Source organism: Anoplopoma fimbria, chromosome 5 (genome assembly GCF_027596085.1).
Source record: "Anoplopoma fimbria isolate UVic2021 breed Golden Eagle Sablefish chromosome 5, Afim_UVic_2022, whole genome shotgun sequence".
Classification (NCBI taxonomy): domain Eukaryota; kingdom Metazoa; phylum Chordata; class Actinopteri; order Perciformes; family Anoplopomatidae; genus Anoplopoma; species Anoplopoma fimbria.
Window position 1 is genome coordinate 9574320 of NC_072453.1, and position 18134 is coordinate 9592453.

The following is an 18134-nucleotide window of genomic DNA, read 5'->3' on the forward strand; positions in this document are numbered from 1 at the left end:
TTGTTGACTGGCTTCTGTGCTCGGATTACAAACAGCGTGTCACGTCTCTGCTGACTGACAGTCTGCTGTTGGAAAACTGTGGGAGGAAATATCCTCTGGAGTGCATTAAAATAGTTTATTGCCTCATTATGAATCATGGAACGAGAACACGCTGATTGAGACAAACAACCATGAGCTCTCGACCTGACGTGTGCGCTGTGCTGTAAGTACAGTACACTCTTTCCGACCTCCATCCATCCTGTTACTGGTGGGAGGTTATCATAATGTCATCTTCATATTTTAAGAATATTTAATTCAATTTGAATTAATGTAAAACTCAATCACTGCAATCAACTTTTAATTACGTTACATGAACGAAATTGGAAACCATACATGTTTAGGGCATCAACAAAACAGAACTTCTCAGTGACCGAATGGAGACCATTCATGTAAATACCAACAACATGACATCAATCATGCCTGAAATAACCACTATAGCTGCTTTGAACATGATGTGAAGGTCACAGATACGTTGGAAAACCAAATGCCGTCGTTTCTTGGTTCATAACATCATCCGGAGGTGCTAGAGGAACTTCCACGAGCAGAGGTCACTGTATCTACTAAGCCACACGTTTGCTAGTTTAGCACAGCAGTTCGAACCCAAAATAAACAGATTTAGCTGCGATTAAATTGCAATAAACAGCGGTGGTAATCAAGATATTTTTAGTTATAATGGATCAAATGTGCAACATCAGAGTCAGCCACAGAAAATTATCAAACTGACTCTACAGCTCCCCTCTGACTGACGGAGCATTTAACCTCTTTCAGCTCATTTTTTTCGGGGATTTTCCATCCAGCAACTCTCATAGCCTTTGTGGCCACAGCTATTTTCAGCTAAAACAACCTCTAAAACCCTAAAGCCACTGTACACTCCCAGCCAAGCAATGAAAAATGTTGATGTAAGACGATATTTCCGTTATCACGTTGTGTAATGGAAAGTGTGTAAGAGAGGGTTTTGAAGCCAAAGAGTCAAACGTTTAGTGGAGATTTCCTCCATTCTGCTCCTCTATTGAGGAAACATATCACATGGTTCAATCAAAAGAAGCTTAGAGACGGAATAATTGAGAAAGTGAGAGAGAGAGTGAAAGAATCAACGAAAATGGAGAGAGTTTTTTAAGGAAAAAAAGAGCTAGAAAACAAGGAAAGAAAACACAGAAGGAAAGGGAACTAATTGATGATGAAAGCGTGGAGCACCTGAGGGACGGAGGTGGCAGCGGGTGTCATGGGGATACAAAGCCCCTCTCATTATTTTCCAGTTCAGCAGGCAGCTGATTTCTGTCTCAGCTACGGGGCTCAGCACTGTTTCCTGTCCCTCAGAGGACAGCTTCAACACATGGCACAGACTCAAATAATGACAGCGTCCTATGTGTCACGTTAACTCAGAGCTCCGACTTTAATCCGACTGTGAATAAATGCAGAGTTTCTCTACGGTTTGTGCGTGAATGTCAAACCTCTGTGACTCTATGAAATGTCTGCTCTGTGCAGTCATCCTTTAAAAAGATGGATAAAAAATAGGAAATAGATTTAAAGTCAAAAGTTAAAAGTCATTTGGGTTCATCCTCTGGGCAACATGATAATCTAAACTACATTTAATGGAAATCCATCCAGTGGTTGTTGATGTATTTCACTTAAAAGCACAAAAGCCAAACAGCTCGTGATACTAGAGGAAAAATCAGATGTTCGTCAAAGTCATTTGGGGTTCATCCTCTGGGGACAATTAATGTCTGAACTAGCTTTCATAGCAACCCATTGGCATCCATTTCGCTAGCATTGCTAAAAAAAAGAAATGTACAACGCTGCTGTGCCATCTAGCAATAAATACATTTTATCAAGGTATTCTTCAAGAGGTGATTACTCTTTTTTCCAACCTTGTAAATCCTAAAACCAAAAAAAAGCATTTTTGTAATCACCTTGGAGGTTTCTTTATGAATGATGTGTTGCGTCATTGTTTTGTAATGTTTATTTAACTGCTGTTGAGCTGGGACAATTATTTCTAATGTACAGTTAAACTCTAAAGATACATATGTAGGGTCAGATTTGAAAATAAACATCTAGACGGAAAATGAGAAAGATAACAAATAACTGTTACATTTCCGGTAAGTAAGAGGGGGAAGTCCACAGAGTCAGAGGAAAATTATGATTTGCTGCACTTTAAACTGAGAGATGAGGAATGGAAAGAGGAACAGAAGGATGACAAAGATGTGATGGCACAACGGTTGAAAAAATTGGTGACAGAGGAATCAAGTGCTGGGACATTGTGTGAGATATACAGTACAATAGTGTGTTGTTGTGATGCAGAATGAGACAGAGTGAGGGATTTTCTCAGGCTCCCTGCTAACGTATTTACAGCCCAAAGAAAACACAGATACCAGACACGAAAGAGGAAATGGGAAAAAAATAGAATGATTGGAAGAAATGAAGATGGAGGAGGAATGGCAGTTATTTTGTAGCAGGAAATGATGGAGCAATAAGAGAGAAAAAGGGAGGAGAGGCATGACCAAGAAAGGTCAGGAAAGGTTACTAAAGGAGATTCATGTTTTAATCTAAATAAATTGCACCACACAAACTACTTATTCTGAGATTGGTTGTTAAAGGAAGTTGTCGTTAAATATTTACATTCACCGCTGTTTGTGTCCCGTGTGAAACCAAAAGCCATTCTCTCTAGTGACCATCAGGGGGCGACTCCTCTGGTTGTATAGAAGTCTATGAGAAAATGACTCTACTTCTCTCTTGATTTATTCCCTCAGTAAACATTGTAAACATGAGTTTATGGTCTCAATCTCTAGTTTCAAGTCTTCTTCAATACAGCATGATGTTCATTTAGTAAATTATGCATTTTCAGACTACTAGACATCACACAGCCACTAAAGGCTTCAATACTACATGTTTTTTCACATGCCCAGTAGATCTCCCTTGTTCTGTAAGATGAATATCACTTAGCCACCTGAAATAGTTTAGAAGTTATGTAACAGCTTCTGATGCTGTGAGTGACTTCCTGTTTACACAGATGCTTTCTAGCAAATAATCCCCACTAGTTCACTAGTTCACAATTTTAGTACGAAATTCCCTCTTTGTGTTTAATGGGAAAAGTGTTTCCAGTAACACAAAGAGGGAATTGTTTCCCAAATGGAGTAAATCTGGAAATGACTCACTTGATTTTTCCTACTCCTTATATTAATGAAGCTCTAGCAGAAGTACTTTTGCATGCTTAAGCCTGTAGTTTATTTTTTCATACATCTGCCATTTACTCGTCTCACGCAAGTTCATTCATTATTTCCTCGCCGTCATTGTTTGGGGCTGTCAATCGTGATATTAGCTGTTCTAATTAGCTGGTCTCTTCTATCCAATAGCACAACAACACAATTACATTGTTGGCCCATCATCTTGCTGCCGTTCATGTTGCTGTTACGAGCCCCTCTATCCCCCAATCTCTGCCTGAAATAACTCTTTAAATGAACATAGAGTTGGTATGTTAGTTCTGTGTTCAGACAGACTATCCTTTAGGTTTTAAGCTACCAAGTGAGACCATAGAAAAGACACAAGGAGAGGACAGGTCAGGAGTGGTGGAGGTAGAACCGAGTAGAGGTGAAGGAGTGCAGATAAAGGTGGCAGCGAGACACACAGTCCGCAGATGGAGATTAAGGTGCACGGCAGCTTAACACAAGATAAGGAGCGAGTGAGAGCGGGCTGAACATTTAGAGAGTCGGAGAAAAGAGAGTGCAGCTCGAGGGTGAGGGGGGGGGGAATAAAAGAGCTTGTTGAAAGTGGAAGGCGTTATTAAAGAGACCTGCATTAATAAAAATAAGAAACGAGAATGCACGTCTGTTTCTTTTCTCTCTCTCTCTGTCTCGATTAGCTCGCGGTCACATGGCTGCAGCGTGGATCTGAACCTCCATAACAGCTTTTCATTTCAGAATTCATTTCAGCAGACGGACTCAGCCTCTCTCTCCCTCTCTCTTTCTCTCTCTCTCTCTCTCTCATGCATTATAAATACACCATTACAACTTGTTGACGTGAACTCTGGGGCCCTGCGGCACGATGACGGACCACTCTGCAGACAAAACTAATCAGCGGCATCGTCCCTGTGCTGATTGGGTTATCAGGCCGAGTCATGTGGCCCCGGGGCCTCCGTCTGAACCCCCGGTCTGAAGGCTCGTGATCCATCGCGACCCAACCCAACTGGGTTAAGCTAATGGTCTAATCTAATGCTGCAGACGTCGCGTACAGATCGACCCCGGGAGAGAGGTTTGGATCCGTCTCCCAGCCACATAACAATTTTAAGTCTTCCAGCCCGAGCGTCGTAGCTGAAGTGTACCAGGAAGTGGAACGCCACGGCAGGCTTCTGATTGGAGGCCTCTGGAGATGAAGGGGAACGCCAGCTGGCAGTGAGCGCCGACCAGACAGCCGGGCTCAGTCGCACAGATCTGAGGGACAATACAGCGCTGGCACACTCGGTCTGCTCGCTCTCGTTTGAGATGTGTGTCTGTGCATGACAGCATGTGTGTTTGTGTGTGTGTGTGTGTGTGTGTGTGTGTGCTATTTTAGACTGGGGCTTACTTTAAGCAGATCCTTGTGAAAATCTTGGCCGTCGTTCAGTCCTTCAAGGTTGCCGATGAACTGTGGGCACGACATCCTCTTACCGATGTTCTGCAAAAACAGAGAAATAAAAATGTGCAGGTCCTTCTCCATCGATGCCTCCCTCCCTCTTTCAAACCTGCACTCAATACTCACCTATTTTAGTTTTTAACACGTGATGCATATTTATGTAATTTTAGTTTTTTTCCTGTTATGATGACATTTATTTGCTCTGTATTTATTCTGATTGCTTTTGATGTTTCTGTTTTAACCATGTTAAGTGCCTTTTAGTGCATAAAAAAAGCGCAATACAAAATAAACGTTATATTTTTATTATCATTATTTTTACAGTAATACTCACACACAGTGGTGGAAGAAGTAGTTAGATATATGTACCTTATAAGTAAAAGTAGCAATTGTGAAAATACCACATTATAAATCTTACTTGAGTAAAATTACAAAAGTATTAGCATCAAGACATACTTACAGTAGTAAAAGTACTAATTTTATTCAGAATGGGCCATTTCAGAATCCATATATATTACATAACTGGATTATATTGATTGGTGCATTACTGTGTTCATCATTTTAATGTCGCAGCTGCTGAATGTGGAGCTTTTTTTAATTACTTTATATTCCCCCAGGTAGTTCAATCAATAATAACAATACATGATCATTTATTAGTTGACTCATATTTTATACAACTTATTGAAAAATGAAATGTAACTACAGTACTAACAAAAGCATTAAAAATGTAGTAGAGTGACAGTATTCCAACAAATTGAAGTTTAAGGTAACATAAAATGGGAATACTTAAATAATAAAAGTAAATGTACTTAAGTATTCTGATAATCAAGTAATCATTTAGGACATTTGTAAACAAACATACTTAACATTTGCATTTGCAACATATGCTTCTCAAATATGAGGACTTTTTGGCATATTGGGCTCAGGAATGATGGCCGTTGTAGAAATGATTACCGGATTAATCAAAACATTGATGATGATGATGATGATGATGATGATGATGATGATGATGATCACATTCCCAACAAAGATCAAACTATCAGTGTATCTGCTAACATCTGTAGAAACTTTCCTAGAGGAGCTGATATCCCGTCCTCTCACCTCTACACCCACTTTAATTATTCACTCATCCACAGCAGAGCAGCACTATCACTGAGAAGACTGGCCCAGATTTACAAAAGAGAGGCTCTGACTAAGAAAGTAGCACATTAAGAAGGTGAAAGGAGCTCAGCAGCAGACCTGCAGATCAGCTGATGATCAGGATTCCATTCCCAAAACTCCAGAGTGAATCAAAAGGGCATTTAAGGAGAATGAGGCTATTAAAACTTCATGTTTTATTTGTTCATACTTTGTATGTAGATATGGGAATCAATATTATCAGGCTACTGCTGAGAATTGAGATAACATGTATGTGCAATTTATTTACTTTTTGAACTGCAAATTATGCAGTTTGTCAAAATCTGTTTTCACTCGGTTCATCTCACTTAAATCATAATATTGCAGCATATTTCGTTTGTCATTCAAGCAGACGGTCTGACCAACACTCCATCTTTGTTTTGAACAACTTTGAGCTGCCGATCCAGCTGACTTTACCCAGAAGAAAACTTCTGGGTAACTGTAACTGTAAAAGATCGATCCCTGGCGTTCGATTATCAATGCATGTATGTACACATGTACGTACACATGTATGTACACATGTTTGCCACCAGATGTTACTCACCTGGCCATGTAGGTCGGTGTTCAGCAGCATCAGAGCGCAGGTGAGAGTGTGAACTGCATCTACGGGATGAACACAGTGAGTTAGCTCCATCTGCTAAATGAGACATCCAGACTTTTTCTGTCAGCATACAGATACAATATGTCAACACATGTTTTCCTCCACTGTTATTATGGCATTTCTCTGAATTAAATGAGGAAAACATTTCATTTAAAATGCTGTTTTCATACATGCTGTTAGCTTTTACTAGCCTAGCACCGCTTTCACAGCAACAAACAGATGAAACTATTGTCTAATGTCTTGTTTAGATGTTGAGTAAATTAAAGCTAATCAGATTCCGTGGATACATTAAGTCTGCAATTTAATTATTACAAAATGATAAATAGATCTGGCTGATTGGTAAAAATAATTTCAAACTCTTTCATGATGCCAGTAGGTGTAATGAAAAGAGGTGACACGATTATTTTTGGTCGTTATTTTTTAACTAAGTAGAGGTTTTCAGTTTTGATTGGGATACTTTTTTCTTTCTTGTCATAACATAATAACACAGGATTGCATAATTAAAACCATTTGTAGCCCCTCCACACTTCACGCACAAAAAGGGAAATAATTATTTTTACAAGGAACATATTGTACAGTTAATTATTTATTGTTTATTTTTGCAGGGACAGTGCACAAAAGTAATTGCACCACAGATAGCCAGTATGTATTTGCATCTGTTTACCCCAGTAACAACATTATGTACACAAAGAAAGTAATAAATATCAGTGCAGGTTATAGTGCTGTATGTGGGAGTGAAGCTGACAGTTAAACATTGAACCAATACTTACTGTGAAGCTCCGCAAAGTCAAGTGGAGCTGCAGATTCATCACTATTATTGTACTTTCACATTGCCATTTGATATATTGTTATTATAAAATGATGATTATTGCCACTAACGGTGGCTGGGTGTATTAAATATTCAGGAACAGACTCTTTGTTCATTGCTGGTATTAGAAACACTCCTCTGCAGTACTCACCCTCTGACGGCATGACTTTTGGGTTGCAGTCCAAGTAACGCTTAGAAAAGTGTGCCAGCACCCTCTCCCTCTCCTGAGTCTCCCCCATCAGGGCAAACTGCCTGAGGAAAGTCCTGCAGCCACAAACACAAAGGCAGTCAGAAGATCTGATCCAGTAAAGATAACCTGAAGGTCATGTCAGTCCACTGGAAGATAGCTAATGAAATGACCAAAGAAGATTAATATATTTATATTCAAACTATAAACAGTGTTACTGTGTCATAATATTTGTTCTCCTATTAAGACATTTTTTTGTATGTAATGAAATAACTCTTTAATTACAAATTATAATTTGTAGTGTAATTAGTTGTCATAGATAAAAAAATATCTCAGTACATTTATTCAAGTTCTGTACTTGAGTATTTCTATTTCATGCTTCTACATACTTCTACTTCGGTAAATGGAAGGGAGTACTTTACTTTCTACTACATTACATTTACCTGAAAGCTGTACTTTCAACTAAGGAATAATACTGCACAAACCTCTGTTAAAGAATACACTGACTGCACATGATTACTTACAGTAGACAGTGTACAAACTGTCTTTTCATTATGAATGCAGCATCAAAGCTGCCCTCTAGAGAGCAGTGTTAAACAGTGGAGAGTTTTTACTACAAACTAACAAAGATTAAGTCAAAACATCTGCTAGTCCTAATTTTAAAAAAATAGCAAAAATTATTTTAATTATAAGAATGTCTTTTGGAAAAATAAAAAAACAAAGAAATATTGGTTATTTGCCTGAAATCCTTTTAAAATTTAGCAATTATTTCATGTGATAAACAACCTGGCGTCTTGCCTCCACTTCACATTAGAAATACATTAAATATTTTTTTATTACATGAATTTGAAATGTCATTTGTAATGTATGTTCTCACCGCAATGCCTGGTCAATAGAGAGGCCTGTGAAGTTGAAGAAACTCAGATACTCTTCTGCTACCATACGACTGAAGTCATTACTGTGGACATACAAACGAGATAGAAAATAACACATAAGAAAAGAATATAGCTATCGAAAAACAACAAAAAGCTAAAAAATATGTCAATCAAATGCCAGCTTTCTCCACTCAGTTTGAGCTGGAGATGCAGACCGGAGGCCAGAAAAAAACAAAAAAAACAAAGGAGGAGTAGAATCCCGGGGTGAATGTGTCAGAAAGTGAAGAAACCCTTTCATCCCAATTTTTCCCCCCCATCAGCACGATGACAAGAGTGTCGGATGGAGCATCGCAGCGCTGCAAGAACGCAGATGTAGTAAAACACAGCACTTTGTAGGCAGAATGTGAGGTGGCGTACAGTAAATGTACAAGAAACTGAATGTGCAGTAGTAGATACAGTATTCATTAAATAAACATAAGATGCAGTAGATAGGGGAACATGTTAAGGCATCTTTGTTATGCAGACTTGCTTTTATGCGGTGTGGTCTTTTTACTGCTTTAATTAAATTTAATTATTTGTTTGTTTTTGTTGTATCAATTTGTTTAGTTGTTACATCTATTGTACTCTTGTTTGTTTTTAGCTTTTCTTGCTTTTGTTGGGCCTCACTGTTGAAGCTGCTTTTATATTGCCTTGATTTTTACTTGCTTTGTCTGTCAAAGCATTTGGTAAACCCAAACTGACGAATTAAACTGAAATCATAAAAATAATAATAATAATAAATACAAATGACACAGAAGAGGTTGGAAATGTTATGTTTATGTATAGCCACACATATCACCATCTGGATAGCTCACTTTTTGCTGAGGTGCCGTGCCACGTCGGACTTCCGGAAGCCATCCAAGTTGAAGAGCCGTTTGGCTAAACGTCTGGCCGCCGCCACGTCGGCTCGGTGGCTGCCGTTGGTGAGGGTGTCGCTGCTGTCGAGACCCAGCCGGTCGCTGAGGTCCTGGTCCAGCTCCGAGTCCGTCGCCAGGCGGGCCTTGTCCCTGCTGAGAGGGTTGGGAAGGGGGTCAGAGGGGTTAAGACAGGGCAGAAATAGTGATTAGACACAAATATAAATAGACAGAAAAAGGATATAGAAAGAAAGGGAATGATGGGAAATGAAGAACACTTTGTGGTTCAAGGAGTTGAAAGCGGGACAAATGACATAGATTTGTAAATAATTGAAAAGGAAAGGGAGAAAAGGGAGAAAAGGAGGAACAAAGAATGATGGTGATGTAATAATAAAACTAATAACTCTGCTATATCAATAATTTAAAACTAATATCTGATCCGTGCAGCACTGATCTTAAATCTGAGTTTCCAGCTGCACAAGAGGTTTTAAGACAAAGGAGAGATGAAAAGAGTGAGGCTGATCAAGAGAAAGTAGCTTAAAAGAAAGATAAATATCTGTTAAATGTAACTGAATTAATGTATATATATATATGCTTGATGATATAAGAGGATTTAGAGGCATTGAGGGGGAGATGGATGGCAAAGAGAGAATAATATGCATTAGTAAACAAAGCCTATATTTTACAATAATTCATTAAAAAGTGTAACAGAATGTATGAAAATCATGTTAAAATCAAAACACAACATTTGGCGTGATTATACACGTCACAAATCTCTTCTTTTGCCAGCTTCCTTTTTATCTCTTCCTAATTAAGCCCTTTCAAAGCTTAAACCAGTTCAGAAATGCAGAACTTATTACATCTGAATTACCCTGTGATAATATTTTAAGCATGTTATGTCACGCCGAGCTGAAAGAGAACTTCTTTTCCGGCTTCTAGATTACAGAAACGAAGGTCTCTGAGTTCAGTTGCTTATAATTCGACATGACGCTGACCTTCATTGATGCTGTCGAGAGCTGTGTGACAATTCTGGTCACGCCAGCCGGGCCGATACAAAAACAATGACAGAAAGCAAGAAACACTTCCTGGACAAGCGGAGCTCTCATTTGGATTTCTCAGCATGAGAAACAAGCCAAGAAAGCCCACATTCCCAGGGCTTAAGCTTCCCACACTTACACATCCGTGCACTGTAACTGAGTCAGGCCAAATCACACCAGAGCAAACAGTGATTAATAACAAAAGCAGATTGGGTATGAAAGCTACGAGGGTGCAAAGGTCACCTTTGGTTTCACAAAGTACACAGAAGAATGAGAAATAAGTCTACAGTCAGTCACTGTGAGGCTGTACTTACGCACAGCAGAAGTCTGAGCTGGATGCTAACAATAGTTTAGCGTGTTAGCATGCTGCTAATTAGGACAACACATAAAGTACAGCTAGGGCTGTCGGGAATGTTATTAGTTTTATAATATATCGGACATATTACAACATTTGACCTGGTGGTGGCGCTACATAAAAAGTAAGAGGATCACCAAAGTAATATACAGTTCGTCCTGCGAAGGGTATGAATGTGTGTGCCAATTGAAAAGTCAAGAGGTCACCTAAGTTATTAGGATACATCATCCAGGGACCATGAATATCTCAACCAAATTTCATGGCAATACATAAAAAACACAAATGTGATAATCATGGTGAAGCTAGAGGATAAGTCAAGAGGATCACCCAAGTCATTAGGATTGACCATCTGGGAAACATACATTCTTTGACGTGCTTCACTGGATTCTTGTGAACTTTGACCTGCTGATGGCGCTAAAGAAAAAGTCAAGAGGTCAAAAAAGTTATGAGGATACGTCACAAGGGGGACAGGAACATCTCTACCACATTTCATGACAATCTGCTGGTGGCCCTTGAGGAAAAGTCAGGTGTTTGCTACAGTGTATCAAAAAGATCTTCTCTGGGGACCATGAATATCTCTACCAAATTTCAAAACTATGTTTCCCATTGGTGTTGACACATATCACAAAAATACAGAAATGGCAACATCATGGAAGCGCTAGAGATAATGTCAGAGGATCACAAAGGTCATTATGCTCCTCTGGGGACCATGAATGTGTGCAAAAAATGTATTGCAATCCATGTGGTAGTTGTTGAAGTATTTCAGCCTGTACCAAACAACATTGCCAATCCTTACAGCCATGCTGCTAACATGTTTTAAAGGAAAATGAAGATGTGTGCAGAGCAAACATCTCAGTATTGCAGCTTTAACACAGAAACCTTTGGGAGATGATCAATCAACACTGTTTTAAAGCTGACGTGAACAGGCCTGCAAATATAATTAGCCCCTCTGACTTAAAGACCTGTTTTTTTAATCCTCTTGATACGCACACACAGACAGGTGAGACAGGTATCTATAGGTAGTGAATCCTACCTGTGGCAAGACCTCCTGATCGTCAAATACCTCTCCTCGCCGCTGCCTGCAGCTGAACCGTGACAGCAGAAGACAGATGGCGTACTCATCGCCGTCCCCCGGCCGCCACCTCGCCTCAGACTACTCCCCCGTCGGACCCCCCTCTCCCCCCGGCCTGGCTACCTGAACGCATCACCGCCGTCATCGAGGAACACCTGTAGTCCTTCCTGGGAGGCCCGCAGACTCTGACATTCCTCTGCTTTGGGTTTTGGAGTCAAACTGAGACTTCATGGGTCCACTTTTTCTTTTTTCTTTTACTTTCTCCCTCTCCCTCTGTGTTTGCTGTCATTTGATCCTCACAGCTAGCTTCCTCCTCCCCCCACCACACACCCCCAAAAAAAGGTAAAAGAGCTGTTTGTCCTGGAACACCGATCCTTCTCTATCTTATTTTCCTTCTGAGTCTGTTTTATGTTGTTTCTGTTCCCTCTTTTCACTCCTCCCTCCCTCATTCTCTCTCTCTCCCTCTCTCTCTCTTTCTCCCTCCCTGTTCCACTGTGTAAACTCAATGTCCCCCGCTGACCTTGGATTCAAAGCCTTGCATGAAACTTGGCTTGTCTGTTGCTTAAAAAAAATCCCCCCCTCCTGTCCATTTTCTAGCTTCCATTCATTCCTCACTCTCTCTCAATGCATCTCCAATTACACACACTCATATCCATCCTTTTGGGTTGTGTACAAATTTGAGTCTAACTTGTTTTTGGTGTGAGCACAACAAAGCCAGGTGTCAATGTCAGAACATCAGAATCAGCTGTTTTGGCCATGTATGCATGCACATACAAGGAATTTTCCGTTGCTCTCAATGTACATACACAGAAAAAGACAAATAAACGAAGAAAACACGAACAATAAAGTAGAACAAAGGTCAGCATAAACATTTAACAACTATGTGCAAATATAAATATATATATACAAAAGTATATATATGAACATTAAAACACAACAACAATGACAATGAAATGGAGATAATAGTGCAATGATGCTTGAATAAATATGGAAAGATTGTCACTGGATACTTTTTGTACATGAGGTAGGTCGAATATGTAATTATATATATATAATTAAGATTATAAAGTAGCAGGTTTTGTTCTGGTGTCTGGTTGTTTGAACTGGTTATATATCCACTGGGTGTGTTCCTTTTAACCTGTTTCCTCTAAACAACCATATCTCCCCTGCGTAGGGACTAGGTGGCCTTTTGTCAACGTCTGAATCCATTGTGGAGTCTGTTTACAGCACACGCTTCACCGGGGCCTGCAGGAGTCGTTCACAATCGCAAGATTAAACACGGCACATTGGTTAAAGGCTCCGCCACCTGTTTCGCATTGTCTTGTCCAGAGCCTGAGAGGTCCTGAGAGGATTTCCAGTGTCAGTCTCTCGCTTTTACGGCATCCCCCGTTATAATGGAACGTCCTCTCAGTCCACTGCACAATGAGCCACTGTCTAATAGAGCAGACTATCTGAAAAAAGGGTGATGTGAGGGAAAAGGAGGAGGAGGAGAAAGAGGAGGGGAGTGAAATTCCAACTTTTATCAGAGTACGGACTTGGGGAAATATTTGTCTCGTCGTCTCATTCCTAGATTCCACAGTCTCCACGGTTGCCGGGCGGGTAGGTTACAAAAACACGATAACATCGGTGCTGAGCAAACATTTACCTGAACTAGCCCAGTGGGATTTTGGCTCTCAAATAAAGACTTTTTATCAGGAAGTTGAGAGAATGAAATGTCAGTTTATGTTTAGAAACAAACAAAGAATAACAAGTGGACCTGCTTTGCTCTTTTCTAACCTTTCACAGACTAAACTTGAGACTTTAGAAATAACTCTGTTCCTGCAGCTCAAAGTAACCCACCTGCATCAGATTAAGTCTAAAAAAAAAAAAAAAAAAGCACCTGACAGCTTAATTGCTATCCTCTTCTGCCATCTAGTGGTCAAAGCAACAAGGTGACCCGGTGCAGTCACTCTACCTCTGCAGTGCTGTCACACTTAGTTAGGGTGACATTCACAAAGACGTTACTCTTCATCGTCACACATAAGATCGGTAGCATATCAATCCCAACAATAACCGACTGATTATCCCCCATATCTTACAGAAAGGAGGGAGTAAGATGCATTAATAAAAGCTTTAAAAGGAATATTCTGCATGAAGCATGAAGACAAAGGGCTCTGGATATGAAATACAGTCATTTGAATTGCAGATGGGGGGGTCTGTGGAGGGTTAAAACAAAAGTCTTTGGGACTTAACAGTCAAGGTGAGTTCCTCACTGCTGCAGCAGCCATCTGCCTCTGTCACACACACACTCACGCACTGTCACACACACACACACACACACGCACTGACACACACACACACACACACACACACACACACACACACACACACACACACACACACACACACACACACACACACACACACACACACACACACACACACACACACACACACACACACACACACACACACAAGCACGTACAAAGCATGCACTTCAAGTATACAACCATCTTAAAGCACCTACAGATGCGCGTGCATGCACACACTCAAACACAAACAGAAACTGGAATATGCACAGATGGATTCACATGTTACACACACACACACACACACACACACACACACACACACACACACACACACACACACACACACACACACACACACACACACACACACACACACACACACACACACACACACACACACACACACACACACACACACACACACACACATGCAGCAGACAGCAGAGGGATCACAGGCAGCCTTCTAGCGACCTTCACACTAACGCTGCTCTGCTCCAGAATAGCACTGCAGCACTGCTCTGCACACGGAGAACGACACCGACAAAAGACGCTGGTCGACAGCCGTAACATTAACGGAGCACTGACTTCATATAAAGACGGTCAAAGCTGCATAAATACTGTATTAACATCAAAATGTCTTGATCGGGTTCATTTTGTGTCTGTCTATATGGCTGAATGCAAAGAGATGTGTGTGTGATTTACAGTATAAGGAAGACTGTATCCTCATATACTTCAACATGGATCTGCTGCTTTTGCCCTATTTCAGTGTGAAGTGGAGATACATATAATTCAGAACGATATGCAACAACAAACATGACCCAGATTCACCATCAATGAGATTCTTGGTGGATCACTGAAGATCAAGTCGACTGCATTTCAGAACATTTTATGATGTAGGCCAAAATAAAAAGTATATGGACACCTAAATATGTGTGATTGTTGAACATCTCTTTCTAAAAAACATAGTTCATAAATCTGCTGCTTTAACAGCCTCAACTTTTTCTGGTTTCTGTCTCTCCACCAGATTTTTGAATGCACACATTTCCACTGTTATTCAGAATATGACAATATTCTGAATTTCATATGTCTCATATAAACACATATTATGTTCGGTTATTCTGAATGGAGCATCTACCAATTAAGACATGTGTGATATGTTGATATTATTCTGGTTTAAGGAGCATTCTTTGGAAATGTACAGTGTATAGGGACTTCAGAATATGAGTCTCAGCCATTGACTGGACGTAGTCATCATGACGTCATTCATTGTTTTTTTGAGTTTGGCGAATTCCCGTCGCCATCTTGGTTTACGCCCGTCCCCATGTGGCTTTTATTGCAACCAATGAACAGAAGTGATCATATTTGGACTGTGGAGGAGTGACCTAGAGACGCAGTATACGTCTCTGGTGTCGACCTGTCAATCCCTGTGTAGCCCCGCCCTAAAGCATACTCTGCTTTATGGTCTATTTGACTCTAAATGGACCATAATTTACTAAATGAACATCATGCTGTATTGAAGAAGACTTGAAACTAGAGATTGAGACCATAAACTCATGTTTACAATGTTTACTGAGGGAATAAATCAAGAGAGAAGTAGAGTCATTTTCTCATAGACTTCTATACAACCAGAGGAGTCGCCCCCTGATGGTCAGTAGAGAGAATGCAAGTTTAAGACATTAAGCTTCGGCTTCACTAGGCAGAACCAGAGGTTGCCTCCTTGTGATAATATGTCCGCTGCCCCCAAGTGGCCAAAAGATCCTGAGTGAAATGCCACAGTAAGATTCATTGTAACTACTTAACGTGCTGGTAACTCACCTGGGTAATGAGAAGGTCGGGTTGCTGTACCAGCTGCTCCCCAGCTGTGAACACCCTCGTCCTTTGGGCGGCGTGTCCTCCGACCCGCTGCTCAGCCTCTCACTGGAGGGGGCTCGGGTGGCGTCTGAGTCCCCCGTCATGGTGAAGATAGAGTCGGAGATGCTGGGCCGCTCGTCGTGGGCCAGCGGGGCGAAGCTGAGCTGCACGATCTGCCTGGCGCTTTGGCAGACCGGCCCGTGGATGGCCGGGGTGAGCGTGGGCAGGTCAAAGGTCAGGACGGTTTGGGTGCTGGAGGTCAGCAGCTCCTCACTGTCGAGGCTGTTGTACGACGTGCCTTTGGCACGGTGGGACTCCATGATGCTCTCAAAGTGGCGGCTGAAGGTGTCTTCCACGGCGCAGCGAGGACCGGAGACCAGGATGGGGGATTTCAGGGCCGGGTGGTGGTTGTCAAAAAATGTTTCCATCGGTCTGGAGAGAGAGGGGGGGGGTTTAAAAACACTGATGTGATGGTAAAGAAAAGTTTAAATGTGCAAAGGAGCGTCTAGACCAGTGGTTCCCAACCTGGGGTACCTGTACTTTGACATTTTATTTATATTGTATGTGAACTAGTAATGTTATGTCATAATATTCAATGACTCTCTGTAGAACCAAAGGTTGCAGCCTGGTTTGGAACCACTGGACTAGAATAAAGGACTCTAACTTTTTTTTCCTATAAAGACAGGATGTGCTGAACTGTTAGCAATCCACCTAACCTGTTTTTAGCTACGCGTGAAATAGGTCAGTAGTGAGAACTAAACTCAGATCAAAATATAGGTCAGAGGGAGATCCTGCTTCACATTGTGAGCTTGTGTGTGTGTTTTCACGTGTCACCTCTTCAGCAGGTGTCCAAACACCTCCGGCTCCTCCTGAGCTGCAAACTGCTGCTTCCTGTTGTCCCCTTGCATCCTCACACTGGCCCAGCTCACCATTTCTTCCTCCTCTTCCTCCTCCTCCTCCTCCTCCTCTCTTCCTCCTCCTCTCCTTCCTCCTCCCTTCCCCTTCTTCTCTCCTCCCCATCGGCCCTCCCGTAAGCCGGGCCCTCCAGTGGACTGCTGCCCGTCCCAGAGGTTCCCCCCTGCACGCTGCGGTTGCTCCCGAAGGCGGAGTCTGCATCGTCCTGCTCGGCCAGCAGAACCTCGTCTATGTCGGTCTCCCGGTAGCAGCGCAGCGGGATGGCGTCCAGGTCGGTCTCAGAGTACTTCAGGGTGCGGCGGATGATGCCGGTTTTGGGGGAGGTGCCGATGATGGTCGGAGGAGGGGTCACCAGCTCCACCTCCACATGCTGCACCTCGTGGTTGGCAGAGGGCAGAGGGAGGGAGGACGGGGGAGTCGGGGTAGGAGACTCGCTGGAGTTGCCGCTGGGAGGAGCGGTGGAGGTTTCCAGAGCATCTGCAGATGGAGACATGAATGATTTATTTAAAACAAACATGTGACTGGCTATATTTGCTAATTCCCTGATGCGACTGCACAGAAAACATATTTAGATCATCTGTTTTATCTTATTGGTCCGGAACCAGAATTCAAGTTTGAAACCTCAATACTATTTTGGTTTGGACCGAAATGTCCCCGAAACGTTGAGTTTTCAAGACTAATGAAAGATGGTCCATTAAATGTCAGATGAGTTCCTATAATGTTTTTTAAGAAAGTTTTTCTGCGTTTTAGCCAATCATATCTTTCCTAATAAGAGTTTTTGGTGGATTATTTGCATTGTTTAAGGCTTTTAAGGCGCAACAATCTCTTAAAGGAGTTTAAATGATTAAATTCAAGACAGGCTTTTCACAACAAGAGGCACCTCTTGTTGTGAAAAGCCTTAATGAAACAGTCCTTAGAGGGTTGACAGAACAGAAACAAAAAACACAGAAGGGATTTGATAGTGAAGTATTTTAAAGTGTAAAACCACCGGGAGACTACACCTTAATTTAGTATTTTAAAGGACCTAAATATTCCAACTGGATAGTGTATTCGTATTAGTTTGTTGTATTCATATTAGTTTGTTTCTGCACTGTACTTTTGCTCTGGTTTATGCTCTTAGATTCATGTTTAAGAAAGGACTAGTTGTTCTCTTGAATACCTATGTTGAATACACTTATTGTAAGTCGCTTTGGATAAAAGCGTCTGCTAAATGACTGTAATGTAATGTAATAGTGGATAATCCATTAGCTTTAGATTCTTTTGTCTTTTATTTTGAATGTAAATTCCCAAATAAGATGTTTAAAAATGGGTCATGAGTACTTTCTTTTTAAAGAAAGGCTCAGTAATTTCCTAAAACAGTCTTACATCTGACTCAACTGGCTTCCACTGAAGTATATATAATATCCCAGACATCCTAACTAGATGAAATTGA

The 18134-nt window shown here is 41.2% G+C and overlaps 1 protein-coding gene across 1 annotated transcript in view; it reads right to left on the reverse strand.

Moving 5' to 3' along the window:
• LOC129091120 (PH and SEC7 domain-containing protein 1-like) overlaps positions 1–16719 on the reverse strand; it is a 42652-nt gene extending 25933 nt beyond the window's left edge. Inside the window, exons 1-7 of the mRNA XM_054598602.1 lie at positions 16622–16719; positions 15752–16219; positions 9143–9337; positions 8291–8371; positions 7378–7490; positions 6362–6420; positions 4597–4686 (exon numbers count right to left, since the gene is read on the reverse strand). Coding sequence (XP_054454577.1) covers positions 4597–4686; positions 6362–6420; positions 7378–7490; positions 8291–8371; positions 9143–9337; positions 15752–16219; positions 16622–16719 — 1104 coding nt within the window. The remainder of the gene's footprint in view (positions 1–4596; positions 4687–6361; positions 6421–7377; positions 7491–8290; positions 8372–9142; positions 9338–15751; positions 16220–16621) is intronic.
• Between the last annotated feature and the right edge of the window lie 1415 nt (positions 16720–18134).